At 34.4% G+C, this 15,970-nt stretch overlaps 2 protein-coding genes across 3 annotated transcripts in view; both read right to left on the reverse strand.

Annotated features, from left to right (window-relative positions):
* Window positions 1–15,970, reverse strand: part of LOC108739713 (tensin-like) — a 45,303-nt gene that overhangs the window by 7,808 nt on the left and 21,525 nt on the right. Inside the window, exon 4 of the mRNA XM_025976055.1 lies at window positions 12,184–12,595. Within this exon, the coding sequence (XP_025831840.1) occupies window positions 12,184–12,595 (412 nt within the window). The remainder of the gene's footprint in view (window positions 1–12,183; window positions 12,596–15,970) is intronic.
* On the reverse strand, window positions 560–2,181 carry LOC112904898. Of its 2 annotated transcripts, none has more exons than XM_025976070.1 (2): window positions 2,030–2,181; window positions 560–1,407 (listed from the first exon to the last, which is right to left on the reverse strand). In XM_025976070.1, the coding sequence occupies exons 1-2, from the start codon at window positions 2,052–2,054 to the stop codon at window positions 578–580; spliced, it is 855 nt and encodes a 284-aa protein (XP_025831855.1). In that variant the 5' UTR covers window positions 2,055–2,181; the 3' UTR covers window positions 560–577. The 2 variants fall into 2 exon arrangements, with proteins under 2 accessions (XP_025831855.1, XP_025831858.1); XM_025976073.1 differs by having other exon boundaries at window positions 560–1,389; window positions 2,030–2,179.

The following is a 15,970-nucleotide window of genomic DNA, read 5'->3' on the forward strand; positions in this document are numbered from 1 at the left end:
ACCTTCGACGTATTACGTCCATTTATCGTCATCTTCGACTAGTAGTTGCCGTAAATAACACGATTTGTCAAGAAAAAAGTTGAACGAGTCTCTGAGCGAGACGATATCAGCAGTTGAAGAGAAACGGCGGACATATGGCGCTCGCAATGTAAAAAATCAAGTTCAAGGATACTTATAGTAATACTTTTACATGCTGTAGACGTTTTGTTTGCGTAATAACCCGTTAAAACATTTGCATAATTCAAATCCTAATTTAACTATAATATATGCAGAACAAGTCAACGCCTTTTTTAGAAGTGAAAATCGTACTATACGAAAAGGTCGTTCTCTCGGTGGCATATATACTAATTAAGATATAAATTATTATACAAAAAATAAGTGATTCTGGTAATTTAAATTTCTAGTTTTACAGCTATCAGCAACATTAGTTGCGATAAAGTTTCATATTTCATTTTTAGATTCCAGAATAAACAACATACCACTAAAAGGTACACAATCCTGCATTTAAAATTTTTAAAACACACTATATGTACCTACGAACTGAGAAGTTATGATATTGAGCTTTTGATTAATAGACTCACCCTTCCTGCTTTGGTGAGCTCCTGAAGGCACTAGGAGGCGACAAATTCCCGTCCGACAATGGACTCGACACAGGCGATCCAATACTTCTGTAATCCGAATAGTTATCCAGGCTTCTCTTGATAGTCCCATCGGTGTGACTCCTCTTCAGCGGATCGTATCTTTTAACTTCGTCCTTGTAAAATTCTTCCCGAAACTCTTTCTTATAAGGATCACTCGCACTTAAAGCACTGGGTGTAAAGATACTGTCAATAGGATCTCTCTTGGGTGGTAATGTAGAATAGTTGTATTTAGAACCGATATCGGAATAGTCTGAAGTATTGTAAATGGAAGAATTATACGTGGAAGAATTGTAGTTGCTGGAAGGGCTCGAATAGTTGCTGCTCTTGTAGGTAGCGTTCGGATATACTTGCGTCTGAACTTTTTTCAATGTATCTCCTGAGCTTTTATTAAAGCTCGCTTTTCGCACCAGGCTAGGACTGGATAATTTCTTCGAATCCCCGATCATGTTTGAATTGACGCCGTACGTAAATGGTTTACTATCTTGTCGAGCGTGGTATGGAATATTCTTGTCTTCTTCTTCGTCTATGTATCGGACATTGTCGAGGTTGAATGTCGTCGCCGACGAGGAATCGCAATCCGAGTTTTGCTGTTGTCGCGGTTTGATGTCGGGAATGTTCTGAACGGTGAGCATCATATCCGATAGCAATTCGTCCAATTCGCGATGCTGATCTTCGGGGGTTAGGGGGGACGGTTGAGCAGTCGGAGGGGGACTCGTTGAGGCGTTCGTGTTGGCGTTCTGCTGGTGACCTGCCCCCACAAGCGCACCTAATTAGTTTTGTTTATAATTTTACGTGGAATGCCTAAACGGTTTGCTTTTCTTAATCTGAACGAAAGAATGCAAGGTTTCTGGATAAAACCTATTTTTATTTGATTGTTTAGTTTTATACAAACTAAACGCATTTTTTTTTTTTGGATACCTTTAAAAGGGTATTTGTGTAGGCAAGGAATTGAATCAATTTTTTTTCTTCTTCAGTCATTTAATGCATGCAACCTCGCATATTTCCATTACAAGCAAAAGTAATAAATAATTTCAAAAATAAATTGAACGTAATACACTTTTCTCCTCTGTATATGTACGCAATTAATTATTTTCAAACACATGCGAATGCACCACTAGTGTTTGGATTAATGCCAGTTTGACGAAAGCCTTGCACTTAAAATTATTTTTCTCGAAAACAAAACATTGCATAATTTTGTAGGTAATAACATTTAGTGCACACTTAAAGAGAATATTCGTAAAAAGTAAATTTACCTAGACTTATGTAAGTACAACAACTATTCTACATCCGTTCCGAGAGTAAGTTGAAAAAGTGTAATAAAACTACCTTCAAACCGGTTGAGTATGAACTTTGTTATAATAAAAAATGTATAACAAGTGTAATATTACCTGCAGAAGAAATACCAGAGTCCATGGACACAGTCAAGGGACTAGAAACGGCACCGGGTGACAGCTCCGGTTTCTTTGCTATGGTTGCGTAAATACTTCCGTCAAGTGGCCCAAAAGTGTGATTTACGTCTTCTGAAAAGAAAATTCAACATTTAGAAATGTACATATTTGACAACCAGTTACAATTATGTATGTTATAGTAAAATATTTAACAATTTAAAGTTTGTTCTTTTGTGCATTTGGAAAATCCTTAATCATAATCATCAACGTCATAGAATCGACAGTGGTAAGACTGGTTGGACATGCATCACCACTCTTTCCTGTTCTGAGCTAATCTTTACATTTCCTTAAAACTAGAACATCCCTCACTCTTAACTATTTGTGAACAGTAATGTGATCCTGTTTCTGTTTCTGCTTCTAAATGTCTCGAAATAGCCCTTCATGCCTGAGAAAGCGTCCTACCAACCTATCTCGTCTGACTTTTATAGCGTCCCCTGTTCTTCTATTCTTTCTAACACCTCTTCATTTCTAACTTTTTCTACCTATGATATTGTAGCGACCACGAGCGTGTTTGTGTGCGATCGGGCATACGTGTGTGTGAGCGGCTTATCGATTCGCCGACTAGCCGCGGGCGCTTTTCTTATTTTTATGTTCGAAATATTCAAATTATTGATTCGAACTTTTTGTACAATTGTACCACATATATAACTCGAAGGACCATAGAAACGCCGAGTTGTAAATACCTATAACGAATTTATTGTACAACTTACAACTACGACTTATTCTAATTTATTATAAATATTGATTTTTATTAATGTTTTATGAAAATAACTAAAGTCCAGTTACTCTCAGCGAGTCTACAAAAGAACTGCTCTATTAAACTTAAAATTTTGTACACTAGATTCCGAAATCGACAAATTATCCCTCCCAATAACGAGGTTATTGACGGTAACATCAATGCACAATATACTAACCATGGGATAAACCTTCATTTGTGCTTCTGCGAATTTGCCTACGTGACCGTAGAATTCGGAAATATATTTAAGTCCAATAACAATAAGCTTTACACTAAAGATATAATAAAATATGAAAATGTTTATGCCATAAAGTCCCTGCGTCGGCATATCACAAATAAGGTTCCTTAACAATGACGACAAAATGTATGATTGTTAAGAAAATACAGATGACTAGTTGAAGTGAAAAATGGGAGAAGGAGGGTTGTTGGAAGAAAAGAAAGGAATGAATGTGAAGGAGAGAATAAAAAAAACAAAGATTTGAGTATAAAGCAGATTAATAAAAGCAAAAAAGACTACAGTTACAAAATAATAAATGATTTAAAGATTACGAGGAGCACGTAGGGGTGATCGAAAATAATGAATAGTCGTAGGAAAAGTAACAAATCATAAGTGAGTGAAAAAATTAAACATTTTAAAAAGATATTGAAAAGTGAGTGAAGAGATGGTTGTAGGAGAGTTTTTGATACTAGTAGAAAGAAGACAGGTAGAAGGGTGGAAATTATAAAAGGAAAAAAAGCGGTTCAGTTAGATGGAATTTCTGGGAAGGCTAGGAGATATGCAATATTATATTGGAAAAATTGTACAAAAATATGGCATGGATATGGGAAAAGAATGGGATATCTGACGAATAAAAATTTTGGGCGATTGGTCCGGTAATTAAAAGGGACACAAGGGTTAGTGACTAAAATTATTGGTATTGTAAATTTGAATGCGGAGTATAAAGTATACATACACAAAAATAATAACAAATAAACTATAGCAAATTATTTAAAATTTTAATTCTACGATAAAAAATGTAATGCAGAAACAGTTGGACAAAAAAGAGTATACTTAATGTTTGTTTTTCATTTTCATTTTTAATAAATATAATGTTTATAACGAATAAGTTTATGTGTTGTTATGAAATATTATATTAGTTACTAAAAAATAAATAATGTCCAATTAAAAATTTCTTGTAGAACACAGGTTTTTATTAAAATTTTTCTCAACCACATTGGCGTTTATCAGTTTAACATGAATAATAATATTGCGATGACTTTTAACAACCTTGAATGGTACAAGGTACTGCTTGAGACTTTTTTTGGCTTATATTTATTTTGATGTATACCGAAATTAATTAGGTAAAATGTATGGGAGGAAGCAAAAAAATTAACCATCAATAGTGTCCGAATAATATGTTAGACATTAAATTTTTTCTTTCCAGCATTCAATATATTATGTATTTCGTCAGTTGAACGAATTCCTATTTGACGAAACAAGTGCAATGTAATTTACATAAAAACCTAATATCGCTTTGTGTTTTATTCACAACATTGTAACGAGTTCCAAAAATTACATGCTGCAGCAATCAAAAATCAAAAATTTTTAGTTTGCGTGGTGCTTGTTTTCAAAAACCATAACCCACTACGAATAAGACCTGTACCTACAATTTATCAACAAATTCATTCAACACTATTTAATATTTATTAAAACTCTAATAAACCACTACAATGGCAATCCATTTAACTATACATATATGTATAAAATATCACAGAATAGGATTAATTATAAGACAAAATAATTTTACCTTTATCTCCAGTACTACGTTGAGTTTGATAATCCACTCTGCATTACGCCGATACACTGATCCACAAAATTAATTAATCTACACCCGCATCTTACTTAACGCGGACCGATCTAGCCGAGGCTCGAATTAACTCTAATAGTTGTCTATGCTCTAATAGTAACACTACACATGAGTAATGCTATCAGCGCACATGCGTGGTTTACTAATGGCTTTACTCGAAGTTGAACATATACAAGGCCTAATTAGAAAGTTAAGCAATAATCTACTCAAAATATATTAGCACAAAAAAAACGAGGTTTTAGTTTCATGTTGAAAATGAACACATGATATGCGGGCGAGACATAAATATCCGCTGGTTAATGTGAGTTTACAGAAGTTAGGGGCGACTTTTTTTTATTTTGTCTTTCTTCCCACATGACTACATATCTAACTCCTTCATTGGTTTCTTCTTAAGATTGTTTGTACTGGTCACAAAAGTCGACGAATATGACATATAACAGGNCGATCAGGTATTTATATATGTGGTACAGCAGTACACCCGTTGAGAAAAGATATATTGTTTTAATCGAACCTCAACAAAAAACATTGGTCCTTCGAGCCGGATAAAAAACATAAAAAATCCAGTTATATTCGTCCACATTGAGTGCAGTCCTACTTGTAGTTATTTCGGAGATTATCCAAGGAACAAGGATTATTTCTGATTACGTAATATTCAGTGTTGTGGGACGCGTCGCTTAACTGCCCGGTCCTTCTATTGGGACTCCTTTCGAAAGCCAAAACAGCCAGCCCATCTATCCACCAGGATTCATTGAAAGCCGAAACTGTGAGCCGTATTCAGGAATTCCAGCAGCTCCAGCTACCGAGTTTGAACATTCTTCAGAAACACGTTCTGTAAGTGCAATTTCCTTTACCTATCTCCCTTTTAATACCTTTTTTGTGTTTTCCTTGAGACTGATTCAATTTAAAAATCATGAGTCAGGAAGAAGTAAGAGCGAATGAACTACGAGAGTTTATTAATCGTAGGGCAACTCTTAAATCTCGAATAACTCGCTTTAAAAACAAGGTACATGAATTAGAACAGCAATCAGATATTGATGATAGGGCCATAGCACAGTTAAAAATGCGTCTATCAAATATAGAACCTATTTTAAACGAGTATGAAGAAATTCATGCGAAAATAATCAATCTTTCTGATGATCCAATTCATGAAGGTGATTTAGAATCTTTTGAAAATACTTATTACGAATGTACAGCATGCGCTAAAATTCTTATAGAAAAGCACACCGTAAATAAACCATCTTCATCATTTGACTCTAAGAATCCGCAATCACAATTAGGTATAGATGGCGGTTTAATTCAGCTGCCTAGTGTATCTTTGCCTAGTTTTAGTGGAGAATTTGAGAATTGGGTAGAGTTTCGGGATGCGTTTGGCTCGCTGATTCATGATAATAATAGTTTGAGTAAAATTCAGAAATTTTACTATTTAATTTCATGTCTAAAGGGAGAGGCGGCACAAGCCATTAAGTCATTAAAAATTTCGTCAGAAAATTACCCTATAGCATGGGATATCTTATGCAAACGTTTCGAAAATAAGAAACTTATAATACAAAATAATATTAAGTCGCTCTTTAATTTAGAATTCTTAAAGAAAGAATCACATCTTTCACTGCAACATTTTGTAGATGATATATCGAAAATAATGCAATCATTAAAAAATTACGAGCAGCCAACTGTAGACTTATTACTTATTTACATTGTAAGCGCCAAATTAAGCCAAACAACTCGATTCGAGTGGGAATTATTTAAACATGAAGGTGAATTTCCGCAGTTTAGTGAATTCATTCAATTTCTAGAAAAACGATGTAATTTTCTAGCGTCAGTAGAGGTCAATAAAGGTCAATTTGATCTAGTTAATAGCCACAACAGTAAACCAACATACAAACCAAACATTAAGGGTTGTGTTAGCACGATAAAAGTATCTTGTTCACTTTGTAAATCATCGCATGCTATGTTTGAATGCAGTGAGTTTTTAAAACTATCGGTACAAGAAAGGATCTCTCAAGCAAGACGTTTACACCTTTGCTTAAATTGTTTAAAGAGAAATCACAAAACCCGAGATTGTACGTCTCGTCTATGCCAAATTTGTAACAAAAAACATAATACCTTGTTGCACCTTCAATTTCCCAATAATTCTAATATAAGTAATAATTCTGTAAACAGTAATTCAGGTAATAGTCAAATCAATAATCATAACAATGTAATTCCTCATGAGACACATAACAATAGGGATATAGTTGTAGATAACCACCCGCAGGTGGAACAAATATCTCATTCAAATCATGCTTGCAATATCGAGACATATCAAACGTTGTTATCAACCGCGCAAATTAAGGTATATGATAGTAACGGTAAGGAACATGTATGCAGGGCACTTTTAGATCCAGGTTCTCAGTCGAATTTTATCACTGAAGAGTTTTTTCGCAAACTTGGGCTAAGACGTGACCCCTTAAAGTTAACTGTCATTGGTATTAGTCAAAATTTATCAAATATAAAGTCAAAAACTGAGATTCGCATGCAATCATGCGTAAATGAATTCTCAACTACATTATCATGTTTAGTAATTGATGAAATTACCGGCTATCTTCCCAACAAAGCATTTGATTTACGTCAGTTAAATATACCAAATCATATTCGTTTAGCAGACCCTAAATGTAATAAACCGGGGAAAGTAGATATTTTATTAGGTGCAGGTATATTTTGGAAATTGCTGTGCGTTGGACAACAAAAGTTGGGGAAAAATTTACCATATATACAAAAAACAAGATTAGGGTGGATTATCGGTGGCACATTTTCTGAAAATACAAATGATATCTCCCACGTAAATTTATGTTTAACATCAAACAAAGAGGACATTCTTAACAATAATTTAGAAAAATTTTGGAGAATCGAAGAATGTGCTAATATTCGTAAAAATTATTCTCCTGAGGAACAATATTGCGAGAAACATTATACAAAAAATACGGTACGCGATCCAGCAGGAAGGTTCGTTGTTAAATATCCGTTAAAACAGGACGCTTCTGTTATAGGTGATTCCAAGTTACATGCAGTAAAACGTTTATATTCCTTAGAGAGGAAACTAAACCGTGATCCTCAATTAAAGGAAGAGTATACTAATTTTTTGACAGAATATGAAACTTTAGGTCATATGTCTAAGATTTCACCTAATAGTGATCACAGCACATCTCACTATTTTTTACCTCATCACCCGGTAGTAAAAAGTAGCAGCTTGACTACAAAATTGCGCGTTGTGTTCGACGCTTCAGCTAAAGGTAGTTCAGGATTATCGCTTAACGATATTCAATATGTGGGGCCTACGATCCAAAACGACCTTTTTTCAATTCTTTTGCGCTTTCGCAAACATGAAATTGTATTGACAGCTGACATAGCCAAAATGTACCGTCAGGTAATGGTACACAATGATCAGCAAACCTTACAAATCATTCTTTGGCGTACAAGTCCTGATAAAGAAATCGAATATTACAAACTTAATACGGTAACATATGGAATGGCATCAGCGCCTTTTCTTGCAATTAGGTGTTTAAGTCAACTTGCGAATGATCATCGCGAAAGTCATTCTAATGCTGCCGATATTATCGAAAATGATTTCTACGTAGACGATCTGCTAACAGGTTTCGACTCCCGTGAAGAAGCAGTTTCGATTCAAGAACAAATAGTAAACATTTTAGGTTCAGCTAAATTTCAATTACGCAAATGGGCATCCAATGATGCAATTGTATTGAATAAACTTAACATAGACAATAATTTAGATCAAAATATAATTAACTTTTCTAAAGAACAAGAATCCAAAACGTTAGGGATAGTTTGGAATTCTCAAACAGATAATTTTCAATATTCACTATGCAATCTTACAACACACAGTCAAATAACTAAAAGGACAATATTATCCACGATATGTCAGATTTATGACCCGTTAGGTTTATTAGCCCCTATAATTATAAAGTCTAAATTACTGATGCAGAAATTGTGGCAATGTAAAGTATCGTGGGACGAATCTTTACCGTTCGAATTGCATAGCGAATGGATAGAATGTCGAAATAAATTATTTTCATTAAAAACACTAGCTATTCCTAGACATATTATATGTAAAAATGCTAAATTAGTGGAGTTACATGGATTCTGCGACGCCTCGGAAAAGGCATACGGCGCCTGCATTTATGCAAGAAGCATGAACGATGCTGGACAATATCAGGTTTCGTTATTATGCTCTAAGTCGCGTGTAGCACCATTAAAAACGATTACACTTCCGAGGCTAGAATTATGTGGAGCAGTATTGTTAGCTCAATTATACCAAAAAACAGTACAAGCGTTAAAAATGTCATTTAATAAATGCATATTTTGGTGCGATTCAACAATCGTGTTAAGTTGGATAAACGCAGCCCCAAGTAAATGGAAGACCTTTGTTTGCAACCGAGTTTCAGAAATTCAAACTTTAACTCACATTCACAATTGGAGGCATATTAGGACAGATGAAAATCCCGCGGATTTAGTTTCACGCGGAATAGAAGCGTCTTCATTAAACGACACCCTATTATGGTGGCACGGACCTCATTGGTTATCAGAGGTTGAAGAGCGATGGCCAACACCCTGTAGTAATTTCAAAAATACAAATTTAGAAGAAAGGTTAGTCACTACTCTTTCCGTAGAAACGAGCAATTTAGAATGTCTATCTAAATTTTCATCATTAGTAAAATTACAGCGTGTTGTTGCATATTGTCTTCGCTTCGTTAACAATTTAAAGTTACCATATAATCAAAGATTAATGGGTCCGGTTTCACAAAATGAAATGAAAAAATCACTCATATTGTTATTAAAAATGTCTCAGAGAGCTAATTACGCAAGCGAAATACATAAGCTAAAACAAGGCAAACGATTAGATACAAAAAACTCCTTACTTTCATTGAACCCATTCTTAGATACTGATGGTATTTTACGTGTAGGAGGTCGGATTGAAAGGGCTGAATACTCGTTTGATAAAAAGCATCCGATTATTTTACACTCCTCCCATTTTCTTACAAAATTAATATTTAATTTCGAACATATTCGGTTGCTTCATTGTGGACCAAATCAATTACTTTCGTCCATTCGCGATAAATATTGGCCACTCTCTGGAAGAAATCTGGCACGTAAAATTACACACGACTGCGTAACTTGTTTCCGCGCGAAGCCAAAGTCAATCGCACATATCATGGGAAATCTTCCTAAAGAAAGAATTATCCCGTCACCACCATTTTTTAATTGCGGCGTCGATTACGCAGGTCCAATTTTTATAAAATCTAAAAAAGGTCGCGGCGCCCAACTCATAAAGGCGTACATATGCATTTTTGTTTGTTTTTCTACAAAGGCGGTACATTTAGACCTCACAACCAGTCTAACATCAGACGCATTTTTATCTATGCTAAGGCGCTTTATTTCAAGGAGGGGAAGGCCCTCTAATATTTATTCTGATAACGGAACATATTTCAGAGGTGCTCATAATGATCTGATTGAATTAAAACACATGCTTCAAAGTAAAAACAATCAAAGTAAGATTATCGATTTTGCTAATGATAATGGAATCAGTTGGCATTTCACTCCACCCACTTCACCTCACTTTGGAGGATTATGGGAAGCTGGAGTGAAGTCCATAAAGGGTCATTTAAAGCGAGTAACAAAAAATACTCATTTCGATTTCGAAGAGTTTTATACTCTCTTAACACAAATCGAATCAGTTCTCAATTCCCGTCCCTTAACTCCTTTATCGTGTGATCCCAATGATCTCGAACCCCTTACTCCTTCTCACTTCTTAATCGGAAGGAAACTAACAGCGCTTCCGGACGAGAATTTGTTGGAGGTTCCCGAAAACCGCCTCAGTAAATTTCAACACATTCAACGGATACTCCAACACTTTTGGAAACGCTGGAGCAAGGAGTATGTAAGCGAAATGCAGGTTCGGACCAAATGGAAGAAAAACATTATCAACGTCCTGAAGATTGGAACCGTGGTGTTAGTGCGTGAGGACAATACCCCCCCGTGTCAGTGGCGTATAGGTCGTGTGACCAAATTGCACCCTGGTGACGATAACGTCGTACGAGTAGTGTCTATTAGAACATCCAACGGTGCTATATTAAAGCGATCAGTCACTAAATTATGTGCCCTACCTTTTAGTGACAATCTTAGTGTTAATGGATAAAAGGTTTTGAAAGCAACGCTTTCAACGCGGCCGGCATGTTTCGGCGCAAAAGACTATTGCCGATATTTGTAAATATTTTAAACTTATAATCATAACATTTATTTGATCAAGCAGTAGGCATTACATTATTATAGGCTATTAGTCGTAAGTTGGTCCTAAGAAAAACCCCATAATCTGTATATATTTCTTACCCCCATTGTAAATAGTTTTATTACCTCTTTTGTACCTCTCATTCCTGTATACCTACCTATTAGTCATTTGGAATTTTCAATCACTATTCAATATTATAAATACCTAGTTTGTAGTTCTATTGAATTTCTTAGGACCAGGCATAATTTGTTTGTGTGTGTGTGTTAGTACACACAATTCTGGTTGTTGCCCCTTCCATCAGAAGGGTAACATAAATACTAAAATTTGTCAAAAAAATAAGTAGTCGTAGTCGAAGTCGAAGTCGAAGATTCGATTCGTTCTAAAACATTTCAACTAAAAACTCCACTTTGAGTTTCCAGAGTCTAAGGTAGACTCAGCTGAGAACAATTCTCATAATCAGTTGTTACTTATGTAAAAGTGTAAATAAATGTACATATACATTTTACAGTTCCGTGTCTTATTTATACGGTGGTCCTTCGATCAGGTATTTATATATGTGGTACAGCAGTACACCCGTTGAGAAAAGATATATTGTTTTAATCGAACCTCAACAAAAAACATCTATCTTACTACAAAATTTCAAACCTCTGTTCCAAACACTAAACTCATGATATCTAGAACCGATAATCATGTTTTTACTCTACGGCGCGTGTACTACTGAATCCCCTTAATGTATCGTCCGGCATCTTTCTAGTATGTACTGTTGGCTCGTGCCGAGGCGACTTTTATAAAAGATGTAAAAGAGTAGACTAATTTCAAAATTCAAAACAAGAAAAAACACCAAATTTTTACACCCTTGCCTAAAGCTTATAAACCTAAATAACGATTAATTTTAATTGCGAATTTCTGAATAAATTGATTTTATTCTGATACATATTGGTTTTATTTTGGAACCGTACAACGTATCCCTTATGATTCCATACTACATAATTACTATTCCATATCCACGGTTTCTATATTCGCGGCATATTTATGGAACGTATACCCCGCGAATAAGAAGCTCTTACTGTAATTCTAAGTTTACACGGGGAAGAACATAAGGCCCGGTTCACTTTCGTTCAGAATTAGTTCTAGTAGGTGTCAAAAATGCTAAATTTTAATGAATATTCGCAAATGAACTTAGGATATAAACCTTGAAACAATCTAACTGTTTAATTATGAGTTTACTTACTTCAGCATACTTCTGTACTTCGTGAGCTCGTTTGACTGCCATGAAGGGACGTTCGTGCCTAGGGGTGGTGTTCGAGTAGATTGAAGTTTGCGAAGAGCTGAAATTACGCAAAGCGCTACCACTGTGTGGAGAGCTCGGAGAAGATATGTTCTTTGAGGATGTTGTGTTAATGTGCAATGGTACCGTAAAGTCCTCGTCGTCGTCAGCGAAAGCCGTCGTGTCACTCGTATAACCGTCTGCACGATGACTTGCCGATGGTCGTAAGTGTCGACTATGCACTTGCCTCAATTCCGAGAGAAGTCGTGTCTCATGGGGTTGTCGCTCGTCCCTGAGTTGTTGTTCTCGACGTTCCTTTAGTTTTAATTGTTGACGTTGAAGCCATGTTAGGTTACCGTTGATTGTCGATGAATACCTATTTAGGAGATTAAAAATGAAACTAAGCAACCAACAAAATCAGAGTTGACTAGTTTGGTTGTTTTTGTTTTTTGAAACTAATGGAAGTAACTACATCAAGGGTAGGATACATACATAGTGTGTTTTATAAATTGACAATCGCTAGATTGCAGTAATCATTTTTTTACTTCATTTTTAATACTAGCTGACATAGCTGCATTGGCCCGTTAGTACCTACATTTTGAGCAGGTGGAATATGCAGTGACTTATATTTTGCGCAATTACTCTAATTGTTCGTATTTTATTCGTTCGACACGTTTTTTGTTGAAAAGCATAAAAAAATTCAGAAGAAATTCTTTAGCAATACGCTTTAAGTAGACCAATAGAAATACAGGATTCTCTATATCAATCAATCAAGTAGTACAAATTTTTTTAGTTAAACTCGTACTATAGAAATGTTAATGTTGAAACTTTTACAAAACAGTGAAAAGTTTTTTATAAATTTATTTTGCTTCGTCTGTTGTAGGGAAGCTCCGTATTATCTACCTCTACATTTCAAAATATTGCTACATATTATTCGATCTGACTCAGAAAACGTGCAGTAAGAAGCTTTAGTAATGTATAATTATGAAATCCTTTTTTATAGAAACATATCTCTGTTTTTACTCATATTCGAATTCAACAAAAAGGCCAGTAGCTATTTATTATTCATCAAAAAGGACCCCTTTTACAATACTAATATCCTACCAGTTTCGTCTATTTGCAGAAGTAGTTAATGATTCAATGTAATTTTAATACTGCAATTAATGACTACTGGCGTCAAAAGTGCATAGTGTATTATACAATTAAATGAAGATGACATGGAAACGGGTACATTTTCACCACAAGGACAATAAATTTTAAGTGCTAGACTGGGACAGCTCTAACAAATACATGAGACTAATCGCGAAATACGAATTCATAGTTCGTTAGTAGGGTATCGTATTTCATCCTAAATTCGACATCTGCCACCGCAATGGCCTTGGCATCGAATTAGTCCGCGTTTCAGTGGGGAATTGGGACAACGAATTTATTCGGACACGCATAAGGCTGTTTCATCTGGAAAACAACATTTCATCATAGCAACAAACGTTTGTCAGATAAACTGTAGAATTATTAAAAGACAGGAAAACAATCAAAACATGAAAGATGAAAGTACACAGTGCACACCGGAAATCCGTTTATATGCAAACGTAAATTAGAACTGTTTGTTTATGGATCAGAAGGATATTTTTGTTTTGAGAAATATCTACAAGTTGAACAGGATTGCAAAAAACAGCGATGCAGGAATAGTAAAACAAATAACATTATGGTAGACAATGTTAGCAACATTACTTCAATTAAAATCTATATANCTATAGGTCCTGTTTCAAACGAGTAAATTTTTTACAAGGATGTATAGAAAATTATAATAATAATGTAATAGATAGGAATAGGTATACATTTGTGAAGAGTTTTTTTTTTTAATGCGGGGTGCAACTACGACATACCGGAGACATTTTGTAATGCAATGAATATATTATTGTTTAATATTCGACATTATTCAATAATAATAATAATCCGATTAATATTAATATACTGGTAAGGCGTTTCCACATTTCGATTTATTTGTTTTCCTTCCCCAAATTCAAAGTCTGCATCAATATTAATTGGAGTTAAACATGTAAATTTTCACCATATAATTTATTAATTCATAAATAGGTACGTATTTCTCCTTTTTAGATCTTCAGGAGCCTACACAACAAATTAAATTAGGTGCCTATATCTCAGTTTTATTTCTGTTTATGTTACTGTACAGGTGGGAGTATTCTTATTTTATTTTTTATTTTAGTAATAAATTTACGAATTGTCTAACAAATGAAAAAATATTAATATTATCTTTGGGAAGATAGTACAAAGGACGAATTATCAAGCAAGAATAACCTTACGTTAAATACTGATTTGGTGTAAAAAAATAGTAAAGAGGGTGGTTGGCACAAATCATTTTGTAAATTACGTAAATTAAACAATTAGGAATTGCTCTAAATGTGTGTCTATACACGAAGGAAAATTTTAATATTAGATAACTTTATTTCACGTGGATGTTACAGCGTGTATACNATGAGTTGCAATGTTTAAATGGAACATATATTATTTGTGGTCAGATTTACTTGAAACTTAATCTATTCATTATGGTTTCTCATTTAATTTCTGAAAGACCTATCTCGACATTTTGAAAGTCAACCTCCAAAGGGATGTTAGGGGTAAAAAGCTGTTGCAATTTATGTTTGGAACATACTTTATTTGGGTTGAATTTACTTGAAACTTGGTATATATGCAGTTTGATATTATTAATTAAATGAAAAGAGGTTGCAACGTTTCCATGGGGTATATTTTATTTGTACTAGGATTTACTCGAAGGTTGCTCACTGTTGAAATTAAGCAAATACGTGTTTTGGCAATTTTTAAAAATCAACCCTTAAGGATGGAATGTTGTTGCTACGTTTGTATTTGAAATCTAAGATGGCGACATTACATAAAATTAAAACGCTGTAAGGGTGAATTGGGAGTTAAAAGGTTTTATGGAGAAACAATATTAGTTTCTGCAAGCGAAGCCGCGGGGAAAAGCTAGTTTTTAATAAAAATTAGGTTTCAAAAATCACCGCCAAGCTAAAAAGCTGGAACTATGCCACAGTCGCAGGTCATAAGCAGCTGAAGGACAGTGATACTACCGTATTTCATAATTAAGGTTCCTGTGGATTCAGACAGAGTTTAATAGGGAATCAGATTTTTTAGGTTCTTTAATTCTTCTAATTACATAATTTTCTGAGAATTTCGGATTTACGGAGTAATAAAATTCATTACTTTTTTCTATTTATCGTAAGTATCTGATATAACGTAAAACTATCATATCTAAATTAAGTATCTAACTTTCGTACAATAATTGTACAAGCAGTTTTACTATTGTTTTCATATGACTTCTGGAAATATTTTGCTAGGTATTAATTGTACATAAATAATGGGTAGATTATAAAGATTATAACATACCTACTCTACTAATTCAATCATGTAGAAATTAAACAAAGGCAAGTCGATCTACCCACTATTCACGATCGCCAAAGGAGCGTTAAAAATTTACTAGTCTGCAGCATGTATTTCGTCATATGCTATTTTTACTAAAATCATCATTGGCTCGTATAACATTGTATAATATCTAATCATTTCATTCAATTGTTTAATAGCTTCAAAGGTGACTTCAAACAATAAAAATTGAAGAGATAATAACATAGTTCGCGGCAGGGACAATCCCTAATAAACTCGGTTATAATTTATTTCCTTATTGAATTACAGCTGTTAATGAAAATGACTGTTTCTT

Source organism: Agrilus planipennis, unplaced genomic scaffold (genome assembly GCF_000699045.2).
Source record: "Agrilus planipennis isolate EAB-ADULT unplaced genomic scaffold, Apla_2.0 scaffold93, whole genome shotgun sequence".
NCBI classification, from domain to species: domain Eukaryota; kingdom Metazoa; phylum Arthropoda; class Insecta; order Coleoptera; family Buprestidae; genus Agrilus; species Agrilus planipennis.

Coding starts and splice junctions, on each gene's coding strand:
- LOC112904898 (XM_025976070.1), bottom strand. CDS start 2,054: ATGGACTCTGGTATTTCTTCTGCAG. Junction 1,408..2,029: donor CTCTGGTATTTCTTCTGCAG/GTAATATTACAC, acceptor AAAACTAATTAG/GTGCGCTTGTGGGGGCAGGT.